Source organism: Anguilla anguilla, chromosome 8, assembly GCF_013347855.1.
Source record: "Anguilla anguilla isolate fAngAng1 chromosome 8, fAngAng1.pri, whole genome shotgun sequence".
In the NCBI taxonomy this organism is placed as follows: domain Eukaryota; kingdom Metazoa; phylum Chordata; class Actinopteri; order Anguilliformes; family Anguillidae; genus Anguilla; species Anguilla anguilla.
Genome location: NC_049208.1, coordinates 9,654,506 through 9,672,863, shown reverse-complemented (window position 1 = coordinate 9,672,863; position 18,358 = coordinate 9,654,506). Strand labels below are relative to the sequence as shown.

Here is an 18,358-nt window from a genome sequence, read left to right as displayed (position 1 = left end):
GTAGCCCAACAGATACGATACCCATAATCCAAATAAAACACAACAGATGGCTATTTGTTTAGCCACTACAATTTTTATCTCTTTTTTAAACAAGATTTAATACCCAAATGTAGAGTGAAACCAGGGGCACTGCAGCTGAAGTGCAGGCATCCCTCCCATGAATGTACAGTAGCTGCAAGCCTTGATTCACACAGCGTAAGAAGAGAGAGTTAGCGCCAATTTTAAGAGAGGCACATGTCACTGATGACAGACCTGTGGGATCCCAGCATGCCCCAGTGGGAATGTTGGGTGACTCTTAACCCTTTGAAGAGAAAGACTTTTGGAATGTTTTTTTTCAGAACTTTAAGTCCGTGTTCTACAACTCCACTGCTTTCAATTACCAGCAGTGATTGTTACATCAACATTAGAATGTTCAGTTAGAATACATGTGGTCTGAATGTCTAACACCTCAACAGGTTAAACCACTCCCACCCCAGGCTGATTGTGTTCTATTGGCTTAGCCAAGAAATCAATCAATCAATCACGGCCATGACGTGCAAGACGTTTAGAACTGAATTTGTCCGGAGCTGCCCTGTTTGTAATGTATTCAGTCGCGCAAATACAAAAGCGTTGAGCAGGCACTTTATAGCATACAAATGCAGCGCTAACATCTTTGTGCCATATCTGAGCAGCACTAATATATCTTTGAACCTTATTAACACTTTTTTTGTGATGAACGCGAGATTCGTTTTTCACACAACGCTGACGGATGAAACGCCGTGTGCGCGGTGCGGAACGCGGAGCTTATGCGAACAGCGCAGCGCGGCGTGCCGCCGAGAGACGAGCGGTTTCCAGCCGACGCCCGCGCGCACAGACGCGCTCGCAGACTCACAACTTGGCTTCGTAGTCCTTCCACGCCTTATCGAACGGCTTCTTGATATCCTGGGGAGAAAATAAAAAAAACCCGAAATGAGCAAACGGCAATGGAAATCAGAACTAATATAATAAGAAAAATACTTAATTTGCAGGTGCCTTCATACAAAACAAATCAGCACGGGGCAGCAGTGTAGTGTAATGGGTAAGGAGCTGGGCTTGTAACCGAAAGGTCGCAGGTTCGATTCCCGGGTAGGACACTGCTGTTGTAACCCTTGAGCAAGGTGCTTTACCCGCATTGCTTCAGTGTATACCCAGCTGTATAAAGGGATGCAATGTAAATGCTGTGTAAAAGTTGTGTAAGTCGCTCTGGATAAGACCGTTGGCTACATGCCTGTAATGCAATGTAATTTCTGGGAGAGTATTGCCACTCTCAGACTTTGAGTCTGACTTTTCATTCAAACTATATTTTTCATTTGTCTTTTTAACCCCAAGAAAATCTGCCAACTATAGCAAATACATTACACACAAGTACATATACGCAACAGAAGTGTGTGAAAGGGAAAGCCATTAAAAAATCTAGTTTACTAGCCCCAAAGGGGCATTAAATCAATAGCCAATCAAAAACAAGTAGACAGCCTCTGGCATCGAACAGCTTCAAAATAATAACAAAGCATCAATGAATATAAATTGTGTATGTGCTTAAGCTAAGTAGAAAGCACAGTGTTATCGTATAATAAGGCATGAGAAACCTCAGAGAATATAAATTGTCATTTCTATCTTTCCCCATAGCCATCATGAAAACAGCTCACAGAGTGCTTAGTCATTCTCGGGGACGTTCAATGTTTCAGCACTTCTCCGACAACTTTGGTGTCAGTTTAAACAAAGCTGGAGTCAATCTTTCCAGGTGTGAACCAGGCATACGTCCGTAGGCCAAAGCAAGCCGCACCAAGCGAGAGGGCCCGGGGGCTGATAATCTGAAAATAAGGGGGTTGAGGACGCCGAAATCTTACCCCCTTTACTCCTTTGAGGTCCCCTTTCAGCAGGGAGTCCAGGGTGAAGATCACATTGTGGCTCAGGTTCTGGAGCTGTGGAAGAAGGGGGGGTGGGGGGTCAGTCAGGCATGTCAGTAAACCCCACTACAGGGACAGGCTCCATTAACAGAGAACAGCAGCGTCTGTGGAAACCCCTCCGTCTCTCCCAAGGACTGACACAGCACTGCCGCAACAGGGCCTCCCAGCCTGTATACATGCAATAAATCTGCTACCTAAACAGGAAGTGATGTCAGAGCCCAATACCACCAAAGGCCAGCACAGTTTGTGATTTTTTTGTCTATTTTAACCAGGGTAAAATACTCTGTGCCAAACACATCAGAACGTTTAAAAGAACTGCCAACCTGCAGCCAGACACCATCAAACTAAGACTTTCCCCATCCAACCCCCCAAAAAAGCAAGACAATCCCACCACTACAGGAGCAACGAATCCCAGTGACAATCGCACTGTCTCCCGTCCTCAAAATCGAAGTATTATGCCATAGCAGTTTGAAAACGCGTCCTCAAACGCATGCGCTGCGCGTTTGCAGAATTCCGAGCCTGCATCCCGGTCCGCCCCGCCAACACCACTGAAAACTGATCGTTGCTCACCATTTTAATTATTTATTTTCCCTCCAGAATTTCCGCCACACCTGCCAGGAACGTGACATTTCGGGGCAAATGAAGCACAGAGCCCGCGTCTGCCCCCTCCATCTCAGTTCTGCCAGCGCGCTCGCTAACCATGAGCGCCAGGGACCGCGCGGATCCACCCCAACGAGCCGCACGCTGCTCATCCGTTTCACACACACACACAGCCTGCTCACGAGAGCATGCTGGGAAATCTTAATCAAATCTGCGCTGCGCTGACTCTTAATGAAATCAGCAGCATACTCACAGGCACCAGAAAAAAAAAAACACACACTAAAATCTCCAGTGTTAATTCAACTCTTAACAGAGTCCAATTGGGACCATACTGCATGTACTCTCTAAGATCTGATTTAAAGTTGAACGTTTAACTGTGTAGTATAATGATTATAAACTTTATTTATATAGCACATTTCAAAAACGCAGTGCCATTCAATGTGCTTTACAGAAATCATGTGCATTGTGTATACTGTTTATATTATTACTATGAAAACAGTATTTAACAATTATACCACACTATTATTTGAATTATTTATTTTATTATGTTTATTTTTTTAAATTTCACATATTTATTATTAGACCCATGTAGAATCCCAGGTTATGAGACTTCCCGATTACCATAGAGGGGGAAATCCCACAATCCTCTGCTGCAGAGGCTGCCCAGTGACAGCCCACTCTGTCACCAATAGCAACACATCCTGTGGGACGTCCCGCCGCAGGGGCTTTCACAGCACACATCAGCACTTTGGGGGCCAGCAGGTGGGAAAGGTTAGTACCTCAGTCAGAACACGCCACTGAATCCAACCCTGAACTAGCCCAATGCCACCGAATCTACCCCTGATCCAGCCCTATGCTACTAAATTTAACCCTGAATCAGCCCTACACCCCTGAATCCAACCCTGAACCGGCCATTCAGCCCATTCAGTGTTGCTGAGCACCACGGGAGCAGCTGACCAGGGATCAGCCTTTCAATGGGAGGAGAGCAATGAGGAAATTTAAACAGGTCATGTGACACTCCTTGTGTAGCTGCCCCAATTTCTGTGAATATCAAATAGACGTACAATTTCAAAGAAAACTTGGCCTCAACTGTAAAAAGTGTAAAGATTTGTAAAAATCTGAATTTAAGACTTCACTAATCACAGCTGTCGGTCTACTAATGAATCAATTTAAATTGTATTTTCTTTCAAAATAAATAATTTGCCGCAGAATATTATAGAAATATAAAGCGTTAGTTGTCTAGACTTGACTGTTTAAAAACCCTTAAATTAATATGGAAATTAATTATTTGAAACACGAATGTGTTTCTGACATAATATTGCATTAAGAGAATAAATCACAGCTCGTTAGACTTTGGCAGAGTCAAATTAAAAACAATTACAAGCTCTTTAGACTTCAGGAATTGCAATTAAGGTTTGAATGAAAACCAGCATACACGGGAGTACCCAAGAACCATGGAGCTAACCCGTGTAAAGCACGTCGATTCCCACAACAGCAGGGCTAGATGTGAATGGAACTGTAAGGAGGAAACGGTGCGCACGTGCTCACGATGCTATGCTAAATATGCTAGCAATGTCAGCCTTAGCGCGTCAGCGGAGGCTCAAGGTTATCCCCGTAGGACGTCCCGCTGTGAAGCATCCAGTTCCCCTCCAAATTCCACACCGTTCCTCCATCTTCCCCTTTTCTATCTGCAGCTCTGGAAAGACTAAAAGGGTCGACAGGTGTCAAATCACAGTGTTCGGCAGTTACGTCGAAGTCTTTAAAACGGTCCGCCATGAGAGAGAGACGTTTCACAAGGGGGGGGGGGGGGGAGAGGCAGCATAATATTTCTTCTCCTCTTCCTCACACAGGAGACTGGGTTTCACTGCAGAAAGGCCTGAACCTCAGAAAGAGGGCTTGGGTTGGGTTTCCAAATTAGCAGGCGGGGGGGAAGGGGGGGGTGGCAGGGGGGTTTGAGATGTACGGCGTTTCCTCAGAGGAGTAACGGAGTAATGGCCCGTAACGAGCTGCTTTACTGCCGCCGCCGCGAAACGAAATCGATCTCCGGGCCTGGCGCTCGCTGACTGCACCTCGCACCGCCGCGGTAAATCTAAGCGAGGGGTTGGGGGGGGGGGGGGGGGGGGGGGGCCCTTCCGCGGACGAGCTAAACACTGGTGTACCGCGACCGTGAGCCAAAATGACATGCTCCTCCGGTAGAAGGACCTACCGCGCATTTCATCTTTTCAAGTCGGTAAGGTCGCGGGGGGGGGGCCGCCTACTACGAGCGATATCAAAATAAGAGCGCGCCTTCCACTTTCAACAAAAAGGTAATTCCTGCCACCGTGTCTTAAAGTCACTTCCTGTGCGCCTGTCGCCACAAACACAGGCTTTTTATATTCTCCACACCACTTAACTGTGGCACGTCTAACTATAGATTACGGATGCGTACGGTTTTTGCGTGCGAGAGGAAGGCTTCCTGTTTTCGGCCAAGGATAGCTTTTAACGGGAGCTGCCTCCACCCAAGTCCGACCTTGTAACCGTCAAATACAGGGAGGGCCAGCCTCCCCGTCCCATCTCCGACCGCTGCCATGACGACGACGGACTGCTTTTTTTTTTTCCAGCCCACAGGGGAGAAGTACCACTTTGCTTTTTTGGGTTCTGCTAATTCCGAGGCAGGTGACAGGGAGCACAGCTACTACCCGTGCGCATTGCTCAATTAACGACGAATTTCATCATCGCCGCCAAAGGTAAGAGTCACGGGAGGAGACGGTAGAGGAAGACTATCTAGCTTGTAGGTAAATCGGAGCGCTCGGTACAATTTAGTTAGGAAAATGGCGAGCATTGTTGGGCTGAACGGCCTGTTCTCGTCATTATGTTGTCGTGTCACGTTCAGACATTCTATAAAAGATTCGGTAAGGATACTGGGGGGCCACAAAGACCATTTTTAGGAATATGTTTATGTCACTTTATGTTTATGCAACTTCCCTGATAAACTCTTAACCTACGAATCCCCACCTCCTCACCTCCGCTCTCTGATAGCTGGTGTACTTGAAGCTCAGTTATGTTGAGTCTGGAGCTGTTTTCCTGTCTTGAGCCGTGTTTATATTTGATATAATGTAACCATGGCGAAGCCAAAGACAAATTTCCAGAAATGGATAATAAAGCTTTCTAATCTAATCTAAACCTAAACATGACGACTATTTTGCAGGATTTAAACCAGGTGGATTTTTCTTTACTTGAGGGTAGGGGTATTTTTCCCTGTTGTCAGAATTTGGGAGTTTTTCCACCGAACGCAAAATAGAATGAAAAAAGACTGCATGCCGTCATTCCACATCCTGGACTCCCGTGACAAACAGGCCTGAGAGCTGACCTTCAACGCTGGGGTTTGCTTACGACCTGGCCGAAAAGTGCTTCACTGACAGGAAGAAAAAAGCACTACTGACAGCAAGAAATACGCCTAGCCTTAAATTATTCAAGGTTTAAAGGCATACCGAAGCACATGTTCTAGTGAGACTTGAATTAATGTAGCCTTTCTAATATATGATATAAAATATTAGCCTATACATTTTCATTGTTTGATCTTTTCTAAATTTTTCAGGATAGTTCAGAATACTACCACACCCCTGAACTTCACACAATCCTCTCCCAGGGAATACCCTCTCAGGTGTCTGCAAATATGGAACCTCTCTTTTCCAGTTTACTTTTCTTTTCCAAACAACTACGCAAAGGTTTAAACCAGGGCTGCCCAACCCTGTTCCTGGAGATCTACCATCCTGCAGGGTTTCACTCCAACCCTAATTTGGCAAATCTGGTTCTACCAATTAGGTCTCTAGCTGCTGAATGAGGTGTGCTTTGTTAGGGTGAGAGTGAAAACCCACAGGACAGTAGATCACCAGGATCATGGGTGGCCAGCCCTGGTTCAAACCAAACGAGGGGGGGAGGGATGTTCAGTTGTGAGAGCGTTCATTGGACGGCCAGCAGGGGGCGCAAGCCTCACCAGGTTCTTGAGCAGGGTGGACAGCTCCTTGGTGAGCGTGGAGAACTTGACGAAGGCCGTGCCCAGGTCGGGGTTGTCCCGGGTGATGAAGTTGCTGCCGAACTTGTCCAGCGCCTGTGCGTAGTTCTCCTCGTTCTGCACATGCTCTGTAGACAGGAGAGGAAATCCATGTGGTTAGAGGGGGGGGGGGATCAGTGATAAATGAATAACACAACATGTGCCCGTTTCAGATCGGTGGGGGCTAACGCCCTTTTCTTTCAAGGACTAAGGACAATGGTACATTCCTGTCCTAACCCCACATACCAGACCAGCACTCAAGGTCTTAACAGTGTTGCAAATATTTACCCTGGACAATGAATACATTCATTCACCTTCATTTTATTTCCCGGTGTTTGATGATATTCCTCTGAATAAAACTAAACTCTTAAATCGGGCACTTCTCGTTTTTTACATTGAGAATATTTCAATTCAGACTTGTATCTACAGAGAGTAAGTACTATAATCTCTGTAAATGCAAGACAGATTATAAAGCAGTTCAATTTCCATCTTTAACCTGGTTTAGCCTTCGATTCTATAAATATCCAATTCTGATCTATTAACAAACAGTGATTCCATAACTTTAGATCACTGGAAGGTAGTTTCTGTTTAATTTCATTTCAGGACCACAGGCAAATAAAGATTGTTGGAGACTGGCAATCCATTTCTGCATCTGAAGTAATAGTAATGTGAAGCTAACTCCTACTGTGGAAGAGCCATCCCTTTAAACAAGGCAAAACACAGGCTCATGACTGACCCTCTTGAGATAGAGTCAAGATAGTCATTCAGCCCTCATTAAAAAAAAAAACTGGGAAATACATTTTTAGGGTGGTGTGGTTTTACTCAGTCAGCCAGTGGCCATATTGGAGAAAGGGTGAGAGAGGACGATCATGACCTCAACAGTCCAACGGTAACCGTAACGGTTCATAATGTGTTCAGAGTAACGTGGATCTCAGACCAGACGTGCATCGGTCACTGAATGACATGCCCAGTAGAAAACTGCTCTTTCGCTGATTCTCAGATCTCACGTGGCACTCGATTCTCCAACTTTACCGTGTCCCATCCCCTTGGCCGAGAGACATTATTAGGTCACCCCTCCTCTTAGAGACGAAATACAAAGCACACAAACACGCAAAACATGCCAATGCCCGTTGTGGCCAGCAGAGGGCCCACTCTCTGTAGCGCGTCCACACTGAAGAGCTGCTGCTGCGGCCTAAGGTGGTGTTTATGACGCTAACTCAGCAGCTGTAAGCAAACCGTCCCAGAGCTGTCACAAAACTAGCGAAGCACAGGGATATGCTAAGCATCGTTAGCGCCTACCTACAAATGTCTCTCCCTGTTCATTAGGCCGGTGGTCGCCCTCTACAGAGGTGCCCCCTCTACAGCCGGGTTCCTCCCAAGAGTTCTTTCAATTGGGGGAGTTTCTTCGCGCCACCATTTGAGGTTTCCCCCCCCCACTGGGGATTTTTTTGTGGTTTTTTTTAACCTCATGTGCTTGCTATATCGGGGTTCAGGCCCAGTTTTTACAACACTGTAAAGCGTCTTTGTGGCAGTTTTCTGTAAAAAGCGCTATACAAATAAAATCGATTTGATCGGACTTGATTTAGAGGTGCCTAATGATTGCCTGAGAATCACATGGATTAGAGAGCACTGCCACTGGGAAAATAGATAGTGAAACGCAGGTTACGTGAGGTCGTTTAGACGACTCGCACGACTGCTTCGGCAACATGGGACAAATGAATAGATTTTCTACAGCCTCTGCCTTGCAGAAGCCTAGTGAAAAATAACGTCAGTATGCACGATATCCATTCGTGTTGGTAATACAAGTCCACCTAAGCAAAGGGACGCAGCTGATGCAGCCTCACGTTGCTATAGCTACAGGGCAGGTCTGTGAATGCATGGGTGTCAAACTCTCAGCCCCACGCCGCACAGTAACAGATACAGCCGTCTGATCACCACACCCCAGGCTCCACACAACAGGAGGAGAGAGGACAGACACAAGGAGCAGCCCCCCCCCCCCCCCCCCCCATCCATATTAGATTAGCTCCAAAATTATTTATCCGGTAAGCGCAAGTCAATTTTCAGGAGCAAAAGTTCCTAAAATGGGAGCCCTGGAATGCCTGCGGAAGCTCGCCATGGTCACTGACAGGGCAGAGGAGGTGAGGTCCAATAATCCACACGCGCTGAACATCAAAGGGGCGGCCAGGTGTAGATGCACAGGTGCAGAAGGGCTACTCTTATGTGACCGGTCCCATAATAGGACGTAGGCAGTCCAATGGCCACCAGGCCCAGACAGGGCGCGGTGACAAGCCAATTAAGGAGGGGCTAAAATAGGACTCCTCCATTATCCCCGATTAATGGAGATTGTGTCACTAGGGCCGCATACGTTGAAGAGCTCGACGCAAGCCTTGTACGTTTTAAATACCACTAATACAGGTTCCCTGTAGATAATTAAATTACGAATATGCTGAATGAACTGTACCGATATGTACGGCTTAGTTTCTCCTTAGATTTATTTGGTGCTAGCTCACTACTGACCTGTTTCAGGGGCACCTTTAGGAGGGGGGGGGGGGGGGGGGGGGGGGGGGGGGAGGACCATTGTCCCAGGCCCTAGTGGGAGGGCAATGGTCTGTGACTTGTGGTAAATATTACTGTCCCTGAGAATAACAACATAATTTTGTCCTGGGCCCGGAAATTTAATCCGTATTAATATAATATGTGCTCTGTTCTCCACGCCCAACATTCAGACAATGGCTTTTCTGAAGCTTTCTCTGCTGACCTTTAACTGTGTGTTGAGTTCAAAGCTGACATTCACAGACCTATTTACTGCCACAATGAAGACATTTGACTATATTGGACTGCTGTCATTCCCATGCACTCCATTTCATTTAAAGGAAGAGAAAGTCACAGTAACCGCAGTTCAGGGAAAGCTTTGGTATTAGGCCTACTCGCCACTGGATTACTGAAATAATCAACACACGTGTCAATGAAGCAAAAATAAACAAAATGGTTGAGTCCAATGATTGGTTTAAAGCAGGGCTGTCCAACCCTGTTCCTGGAGATCTATTATCCAGTAGGTTTTCACTACAACCCTAAGTTCGGCACACGTGATTCTACTAATTGTCAGCTCAACAAGATCTCTAGCTGTTGAATGAGGTGTTCTTTGTTAGGGTTGGAGTGATAAGCTACAGGACGGTAGATCTCTAGCTGTTGAGTGAGGTGTGGCTTTGTTGGGGCTAAAGTGAAAACCTACAGGACGGTAGATCTGCAGGAACAGGGTTGGGCAGCCCGGGTTCAAAGTCTTGGCCTCATCTGCTTCAATCCCACAAGCTGCAAATGGATCACCAAAGGCCTGGTACAGCATGTGTCAGGCATACTAATTTACCAGGTACCACAGGTGTAATTTACGGGGGGGAATGGGGGCGGGGGGGGGGGGCATGTACCCTGCACTTCTACAGACAGGTCAGATAAGGACAAATGTGTGACAGTTTGGCTTAACGCATATGTGGCAGGTGTAAGGTATAAAGTAGCCTATGTCTCATTTTATCTGGTGTGATCTAGTCTCCTAGCCTCTCAGAAGTCACTGAATTGCAGGATCGACTGCTTCAATAGTAAAATTTTGCTGGGGGAGGACCATAACAGGATAACAAGATCCTCCATTCACCCCACCCCACCCCACCCCACCCCACCCGGACTCATGACACCTGCCTCACAATTATCCTCAAGAATAACATCGTGCTATTGTATAGAGTTTTACAACGCTCAACATGAGCAATGCTGCATTGCATGGAAACAACTTTAAGTAAATAACTTTACATTTTTAAATAACTTAAAAATATATTTTAATAAACATTCTAAAGGCTGTCCTGTCCAACTGCCAAAGTCCCGGCTTGCTCGGTGACCTCTGTGGTCAGAGCTCTCTGGAGGGTCAGACAGCATGCAGGCGTGCGCGTGTCAGTTGTCATAGCGATGAGTTATGAAAGTCCGGTCAGTGTTCTGTGCGGGCTGTGGGCTTTGGGGCCATGACCCCCCCCCAGGGGGAGTGGCCTCCCCTAGTTCCGCCTTCACAGTGAGACAGGGTCACACTCTTTACACACATAAACACCACCAAAACCCCACAAGTAAAAAAAATACTTGCAAAACTGAGCTAATGAAGCTCTCTATGTATGAGCAAATTGGTAAATAAGAGAGGCCTTGCACTGACCCTTCCAGTGAGAGAACACAAGCTCATCTTATATTTGCTCTAAAATGGCCGACAGTTCCCTTTGATTATCGTTTGAAATGCATGTCACCATTGAGACCGAAAATAAAATTTTCTGGAGGAAGTCCATTTCAGTTGGAAAGTTCCGGAACAAACTGAGCAAACGGCCCTGACAAGGAAGATTTCATTTCCTCCCCCAATTTTGGAATCGTGCCTCTAACTGCCGTAATACCTACAGTACCCCCCAGGCAAGGAGCTCAACGGTTGAAGAGCGTGTCCTCCTCCGAGCTCCCCGTCCCCAAAGTTTAGCTCAGGCTACTTTCCCGCGTGGCACTGCCGCAGGGAGCCACGCTGATCAAAGCAGAGGCTTATCTCTCCGACAACAACCGCGATCCTCCTGGCACCCGGTTTAAGACACATCAATGAACTCTGAGGAAAGGCTGTTTCGGGTAAACGGAAGGCAGAACGCAGAGACGGCAGACTTCCATTTGGTTTGTCAACAGATACGTCGTAAGGATGCAAAAATTTTGGCAACGTCTCACAAATCCACTTGCTTTCGTTAGCTGAAGTGGAAGGCCATAGCTTCCAAAGCCACTTGATCACGGGGCCCTATACGGGGGCCCTGAAGCAGACTCGCGTTCGCGAATCACACGGGGCTCTGGGGCGGCAGTGTAGTATAATGGCTAAGGAGTTGGTCTTGTAACCTAAAGGTTGCAGGTTCGATTCCCCGGTAGGACACTGCCATTGTACAAGGTGCAAGGTAACCTGCATTGCTCCAGTATATATCCAGCTGTATAACTGGATGCAATGCAAGTCACTCTGGATAAGAGAATCTGCTAAATGCCTGTAATGCAGGGGTCCTCAATCTCATCCAGAAAGGGCCAGGTGTGAGTGCAGGCTTTCATTCCAACCAAGCAGTAGCACACCTGATTCTACTAATCAACCACTAGAGTCTTTGCTGAGGACCTTGATTAGTGGAATCAGGTGTGTAAACTGCTTGGTTGGAATGAAAGCCTGCACCCAACACCCGGCCCTTTCTGGATGAGATTGAGGACCCCTGCTGTAATGTAATGTAATGGTTCGGTCCCAGCCGCAGAAACGGGCTGTGATGATTGGTGTACGAGCAGCTGGGATTGGCCGCTGGGGGAAACCGGGGGGGCTTTTACCGGCCCTTAACCGGAGTGGAACTGGCAGCACCAGCAGGCCACAGGGTCGGTTTCGTACCTTGGCCCGAGTTGTAGATGGCTTTGACGGATTTCTTCACCTTCTGGAGCGCCGTTCGATCTTGATCCAAAGCCTGAGAAGACAAAGAGAAAGGGGGGGGCGATTAAGTCATTTGGTTCCTCGGGGTCCCGAAAAATGACCATAGCCCCCAAAGCAGGGGTAGGCAGTGCCTGTTTTAGAGCTGGAACCAAAAAAAAAAAAAAAACACAACATTTCTGTTTTTTGTTCCATCTCAGCTCATTGCACAGTGATGACTGATTGTCTGAAATAAAATATTCAGAGCAGCTCCCAGCTCATAAACAACAGCGTTAATTAAGCCGAAAAATGAACCCAATTACGCATTTAGAGGTTCAAGCAGCGCTGGTACATGGGAGGGGGGGGGGGGGGGGGTTGCAGGGCTGCTGCACCCCCAGCTCAGCTGCAGTATCAGAAATAATCAGAACTAAAACTCCCGACCGCTCCCCACTGCCTGTTTTTCATCAGACAGATTCTCAAGCGTTATATACATCTGCCGAACAGCACTCTGGACTGAAGGAGAAACGTCATGCGCTCCTTCCACGCATTCAGGTGTGAGTCGACCACAAAGACCGCTGCACCCTACCACTACCCCCATACCGCGCACCTGGAGATATACATTACAGCAAGCGTCGCGGATTGTTCTAGAACGACCCCCATCAATAGCCAGTCAAACAGGGCAACGTGGGGGAAGAAAAAAAAATTAAAAAAGCCTGACAGCGAGTTAAGAACCAAACGCTGACGTAAAGTTATCCTTAAAAATTCGCTGCCCTCGAGGCAACTCGAATTTCACCCCCCCTGGCTTTCCCCCTGAGAGACAAAGCAGGGCCCGGAGCGGGGCGCCGATGCGCTTAATCAGCGGTTCCGAAGCATTAGCGCGCGGGGGGGGCTGCAGCCAATCGATGCGCGGCGCTGCGAGCAGCAGGGGCCACGCGCGGCAGCCGAAAGGGGCCTCGCGTCAGAGAGCCAAGTCGAGTAATTGCTCTGGTTAAAAACGGCACGATTAACACGACTGGATGCTACAGTAATGGGGAATCTGCGCACTGGGTTTCGGACTTGATGGATGCATTAGTACTTCCCCCTCAAGGTATTGGGGGGGGGGGGGGGGGGAAACCATGAACACCACCACAAATGGGAACAAGAATTAAAACATTGCTGAATGGCAAGCACGAATGGTTTCCTCTTTACACGTTCTCAATTTTCAATCAGCTTTTAAACACTTTACGTGAGATACAGAGAACGATTTCACTTTTTTAGCTGTATTGCATAACAGTAAGATAATTTAAAAAAAACAGGAACAGCAACACAAAGTTCCTGTTTGCTGATAAAGGAGGAGGAAGATGGACTGAATTTCATCAGACTTCATAACTTCAGCAGTTATAATAATTTAGTCTCTGTCAACTTTCACACTGCACAAACTGTGCAAACATGCTATAAAACCTCTGATATTTACCAACTTCTCTGTAGTCCTTTATGAAATGCTTGCTTATGCAAACAGAACACGAGGCACCTCTAACATAGCTGTGATGGGTGTGGGAACAGATTTAGCCTAACTGCAGAAAATTCTAAAAGTACTTCAGTCTAAACAGGGAACTCTTCACTCGCTTGCTCAACATACCAATTACAGCCAACCAGCAAAAAGGAAATGTCAGAAACAGCAAACAGCCAGTGTTGAAGGCTATCATGATCTTTGTGAATTCTCAGCTTTACGTAAATATAGCATATACACACATCATGCAACCTACTTCAAATAGAGTAAGAGTACACCACACAGCCTGTGAACTTCCATTTCTGTCAAGTTATTTGCAAGTGTTAAAAATAAATATTCCCTCATGGAACTGGAATACATTTTATAAAATACGGAAATAAATATATTATCCATATATCGCAACACTCCATAAATATATTGGCAAATATGCTAATTATTGCCACTTTAAGATATAGTAATATTACATTTCTGTGAAATATATTTAACATTATATTTTCCACATAGGTCCACATATTGCAGTATATTCCATTTCCATAGGGGTTGGACTACATTTCCCAGTGTTGCCAATGCTGATTCAACTCATTCCAGATCCAGGAAATCACACCCTCGAGGTCCCTGTTCTTGTGTCAACACAACGGCAACTGTGACTTTTTTTTTCTTTTTTTTATGTGGCAGCAGTGGAGTCGCCTTTGAAGCCTGGGCTGCAGGTCAACATGGCAGATTCTTCCTGGTCACGCAGCTGTGCGATTGGCCCTGACCTTAATGACGTCATCCAAACTCCCCCAACCGACCCCGTGACCTCTCCAGACCAGGGGAGAGGCTCCTGGCTCCAGGGAACAGAGGGGAAAGGGTCATCCGGTCAGAGGGCACCGGCCTGCTGTGCGCTGGTGTCTGCTGGGATACGATACTGAAGATCGCCATGACGACCCCATTGTCCCTAGTTCCCCAGTGTCACAATCTTCAATCACAGCGGAGGTAGAAAAATCAGGTACAGAAAGTAGAAGCCCTCTATTACTTTGATTTGCTAATTAGCACAAATCTTCAGCCAGGAGGTGGAACTAATCAGTGAAATGAACTGGCTGAGCTCATGGGTAGAGGAAACATATGGCAGAACTTTTACTTTCTGACCACTGAACTTTCCACCAGTGGGTCACAAGGTTGCACATTGATGCCGTTGCATCAGTGTGCGCCAGTTCAAATTGGCAATGGATTAAATCATGTAATCATGTCAAACCACGACACAAGCAATACAATGAAAGTGCAAATTTCCAGAAGCTTCTACAGTGTCTACCTGGGTCAGACACAACAGAACGAGTTATTAAAAACAAACAAGTCGGGAAAAATTAGGTTTAAAAAAAAAAAGCGTGAATAAAACCATGGGCCATGAGTTCCAGTCTTCAGAAAAGACCGTCATCAGACAATACTGCAGCCATCTTCCTCACTGGCACACGACGCGCCAGGCTGCGCTTCCCCAGATCCTTTCCACACCTCAACCTCCGTCACGATCACATAATTTCGGCGGGTGACAGCTAACGCACCGGTGGGAAATCAACGGGAGGAAAGCGTAGGCCGCCCCGTGACTGAGCGAGCAGCTAATCTCCTGATCTCACATCAGCGGCGTTTGCTCTCCCACGACAGTCCCCCGGCCCAGCGCGGGCCCCTAAGGGCCAAGCGATGATTCATCGAAAGGCTCGACTGCGAGTGACACCCCAAGTCCACACCCCCCCTCCCCCCGCCCCCCCCCCCCCCGGCCCCCCAAAAGACCCGGGGAGTTCTGGCAGCCGGCTACCGCCCCCGATCGCCGCGGGCCAACACGGGGAGACACGGTGGCGGCCCGAGGACACGGGTCACCGTGAGCAACCGCAGGAGTGCCGCCATTGGTCTCCTCCCGGTACGGCCGACGTGCCCAGAAAGTCACACCGCAGAAGCGCGGCTCACCTTTCTGTCACGTGCACCTTCGCTGAAACTACAGACGCCAATAATTTGCATTCCGCTGTTCACAATAATCACTGGCCGCTTGGGGGGGGGGGGGGGGGGGAAGGGTCCAATCAATCAAGCATTCAGCATCAACGTCAGCGCCGATTCCACTATAATTTTTATTCTGAATCACTCCGTTCATTGTTGAAGATTGTTGATGGCAGTCGTTCGAGAGCCAGGCCACCGTGCTGATTACGTTCACATAGGACCCTCCTGGTCCAAATCAGAGCTGATTCTATGGAGCCTGTTGCTATTCTGTAATTTAAGATTGATGTTCTCTCCCAGGCTTTTATGGCCATTTTGGGAAGCAGTGCTCCACACAAGTTTTGCATAAATCAAAAAAAGAACCAACTTGTAGCTCTAAGGAAAAGTTTACAACACTGTTTTTGAGTTATATTGTAACGATGACTGGGGAAGGGTCTCTGGGACCTGGTAGTGAAGCAACAGCCCCCCTCCCGCTAACGTCAGCAGCTTCACCCCACCGACACGCCCAACATCCTCCACGCTATTGGACGCTTCCCTTCGCTCCTCCGGACCATCTCCTCAAAGGAAACCAGGCTCCAGGCGACGGCCAGTGACAAACAGATAACCCAGCAGCTCCGGGTTCCCCTCAGTCTCCGTTCACCTACTGCTTCCAGCAGAGGAAAATGAAAAGCGATGAGCAGCAGTCTTTCTGGCTGACTGCGGTACAGACCTGTGTAGGAACATGCTACTATCATACAGCACTCAGAGGAAAAGCGGCTTCTAGTCACACGGCATTCAGAGGAAATCCCGCTATTGGTCATGCGGCGTTCTGAGGAAAAGCCGCTATTGGTCACGCAGCATTCCGAGGAAAAGCCGCTATTGGTCATGCAGCGTTCCAAGGAAAAGCTGCTATTGGTCACGCAGCATTCTGAGGAAAAGCTGCTATTGGTCATGCAGCGTTCCAAGGAAAAGCTGCTATTGGTCATGCAGTGTTCTGTGCTACTGGTAATGTAGTATTCCGTCAAAAAGCTGCTACTGGTCATACAGCACTCCACTGAAAAGCTGCTACTAGTCAAGTAGCGTTCCAAGAAAAAGCTGGTACTGGTCATGTAGCGTTCCAAGGCTAATTAGAGACTCTAAATTGGTATGAGTGCGTGCGTGAATGGTGTGCGCGCCCTGCGATAGATTGGCATCCTGTCCAGGGTCCATTCCTGCCTCTCGCCCAGTGCATGCTGGGATAGGCTCCAGCACCCCCCCCCCCCCCCCCGTGACCCTGCCCAGGCATAAGCAGGAATAGGACGCTTATCCATCGATGGAGAAAGACAAAATGGCAGAGTGAGGACGCGAACACACAGCCGTGAGGCTGGATGTCTGAGCTGGTCACCACTCATGACATCACACTCTCAGCACGGGCCGCCACGCTCAAACTGGCATCGGCCTTCAGCGGATCTGACCAATCAGGAGGTTTTGGGCTGCAGTCATTAATCTTTGCCTCTCGGCAAGAAAGTGATATAATCTTGTTGCGATTCCGTGGCTCAGAGAAAGAAAAAAAAATCATTTTTATTCTGAAAAAGACATGTCACAGATACTGGCAACACTACAATTAGTAAAATCTTTTATCGCTGACCCTTATCGATGTAAATTTATCGTGTGCTGTACGGGGAAGCGGCGGCACTTCACTGGTATTTGCATTTTAAATAAAGCTCATTTATGAATCTGACTTGATGGCAGTTAATGGCAGTTAGGTGTGTGCCTGTGTACTGCTCGTGGTTGGTGCATCATTTACATATGTTTGCATTTATTTGGCAGACGCTTTTATCCAAAGCGACGCACAATATGGTGCATCACAGTGGAGATCTCAGAGCTGGCCCTCTCAGCCAGAGACGAAGGAGGAGGAGGAGGAGGAAGAGGAAGACCTCCACCACGTCCAGTCCTCCACCCTCAGCTCAGATCCCACAGTGACGTCACCTAAACAAAGCTAACGGCTGTCAGCAGGCAGTGACAGGTCTTTAGATGGATAAACGCTTCCCTTCAATCCTTTAATTAATAGCGATGGTTATCCTCTCCACAAGAAAAGCTTTGTAATTAATAACCAGCCTTGTGCTGGGTGATAATTTACTACTTTCATTATACTAACATCGTTTATTGAATTAGCCAAATTCAACTGCTTTCGGAGTCGAAGGGCATTGGCTAGACACCTATCCTTCATCCAATTCTCTGTGGTTCTTAAGGAACATTATTTTTAATTGTTATCACTTAAAATTCACTCTTAAACATTTATACATTTAGTGTATTTTTTTAAATCACCAGTCAAAGTACAAGGTTCCCATGCCATTTTTATGTCATTAAAAGTGAAAATGGAAATTTATGGACTTTGTTAAATGTTATGGTGCATGTCTCTGAAACCTGTAAATCAGGGGGTGTCAAACCCCAGTCCTGGAGTGTCCCGCAGTGTCTGCTGGTTCTTTTGTGCGTTGAGGGATGAGGGATGAGGGATTCATTTCGGTCTTTGTTCACACACCTTGTTCTCAAGGCCTTAATTGAGTGCTGATTGAAAGGAAACCACAAACATCCGCAGACACTGCGGCCCTCCAGCACAGACACCCCTAACATAGATCAATCACCCCCCTTTTACAAAAAAGAGCACAGGGACTGATGAAAGATGAGAAAATGTGAAGAATCCAGAATTTAAAATGCAAACTCTAAAAGGGAACGAAGGAAGAAGGAAGTAGGAAGAAAAAAAACAGGAATGCTGGCATCACGCTTGAACTACTCCGCCCTGGGTAAAATGGCCGCCGTGGTGTTTACAACACACCGCACGCAGAGAACCTGAAAGTGTTCCCCTCTGGAAAAAAACAATGTCTGCATTCACCTTACGACCGCTGACCTTCACAAAGAGCATTCCTGCCTTCCCTCTGCCTCAATTATGTCACTACGCATCACAGCCAACC

At 47.3% G+C, this 18,358-nt stretch overlaps 1 protein-coding gene across 8 annotated transcripts in view; it reads right to left on the bottom strand.

Annotated features, from left to right (window-relative positions):
* Positions 1-18,358, bottom strand: part of asap1a (ArfGAP with SH3 domain, ankyrin repeat and PH domain 1a) — a 103,844-nt gene that overhangs the window by 40,018 nt on the left and 45,468 nt on the right. For all 8 annotated transcript variants that reach the window (XM_035429679.1, XM_035429674.1, XM_035429673.1 and 5 more), the window contains 4 exons: positions 11,963-12,035; positions 6,502-6,647; positions 1,866-1,940; positions 872-921 (listed from right to left, as the gene is read on the bottom strand). In XM_035429679.1, coding sequence (XP_035285570.1) covers positions 872-921; positions 1,866-1,940; positions 6,502-6,647; positions 11,963-12,035 — 344 coding nt within the window. The remainder of the gene's footprint in view (positions 1-871; positions 922-1,865; positions 1,941-6,501; positions 6,648-11,962; positions 12,036-18,358) is intronic.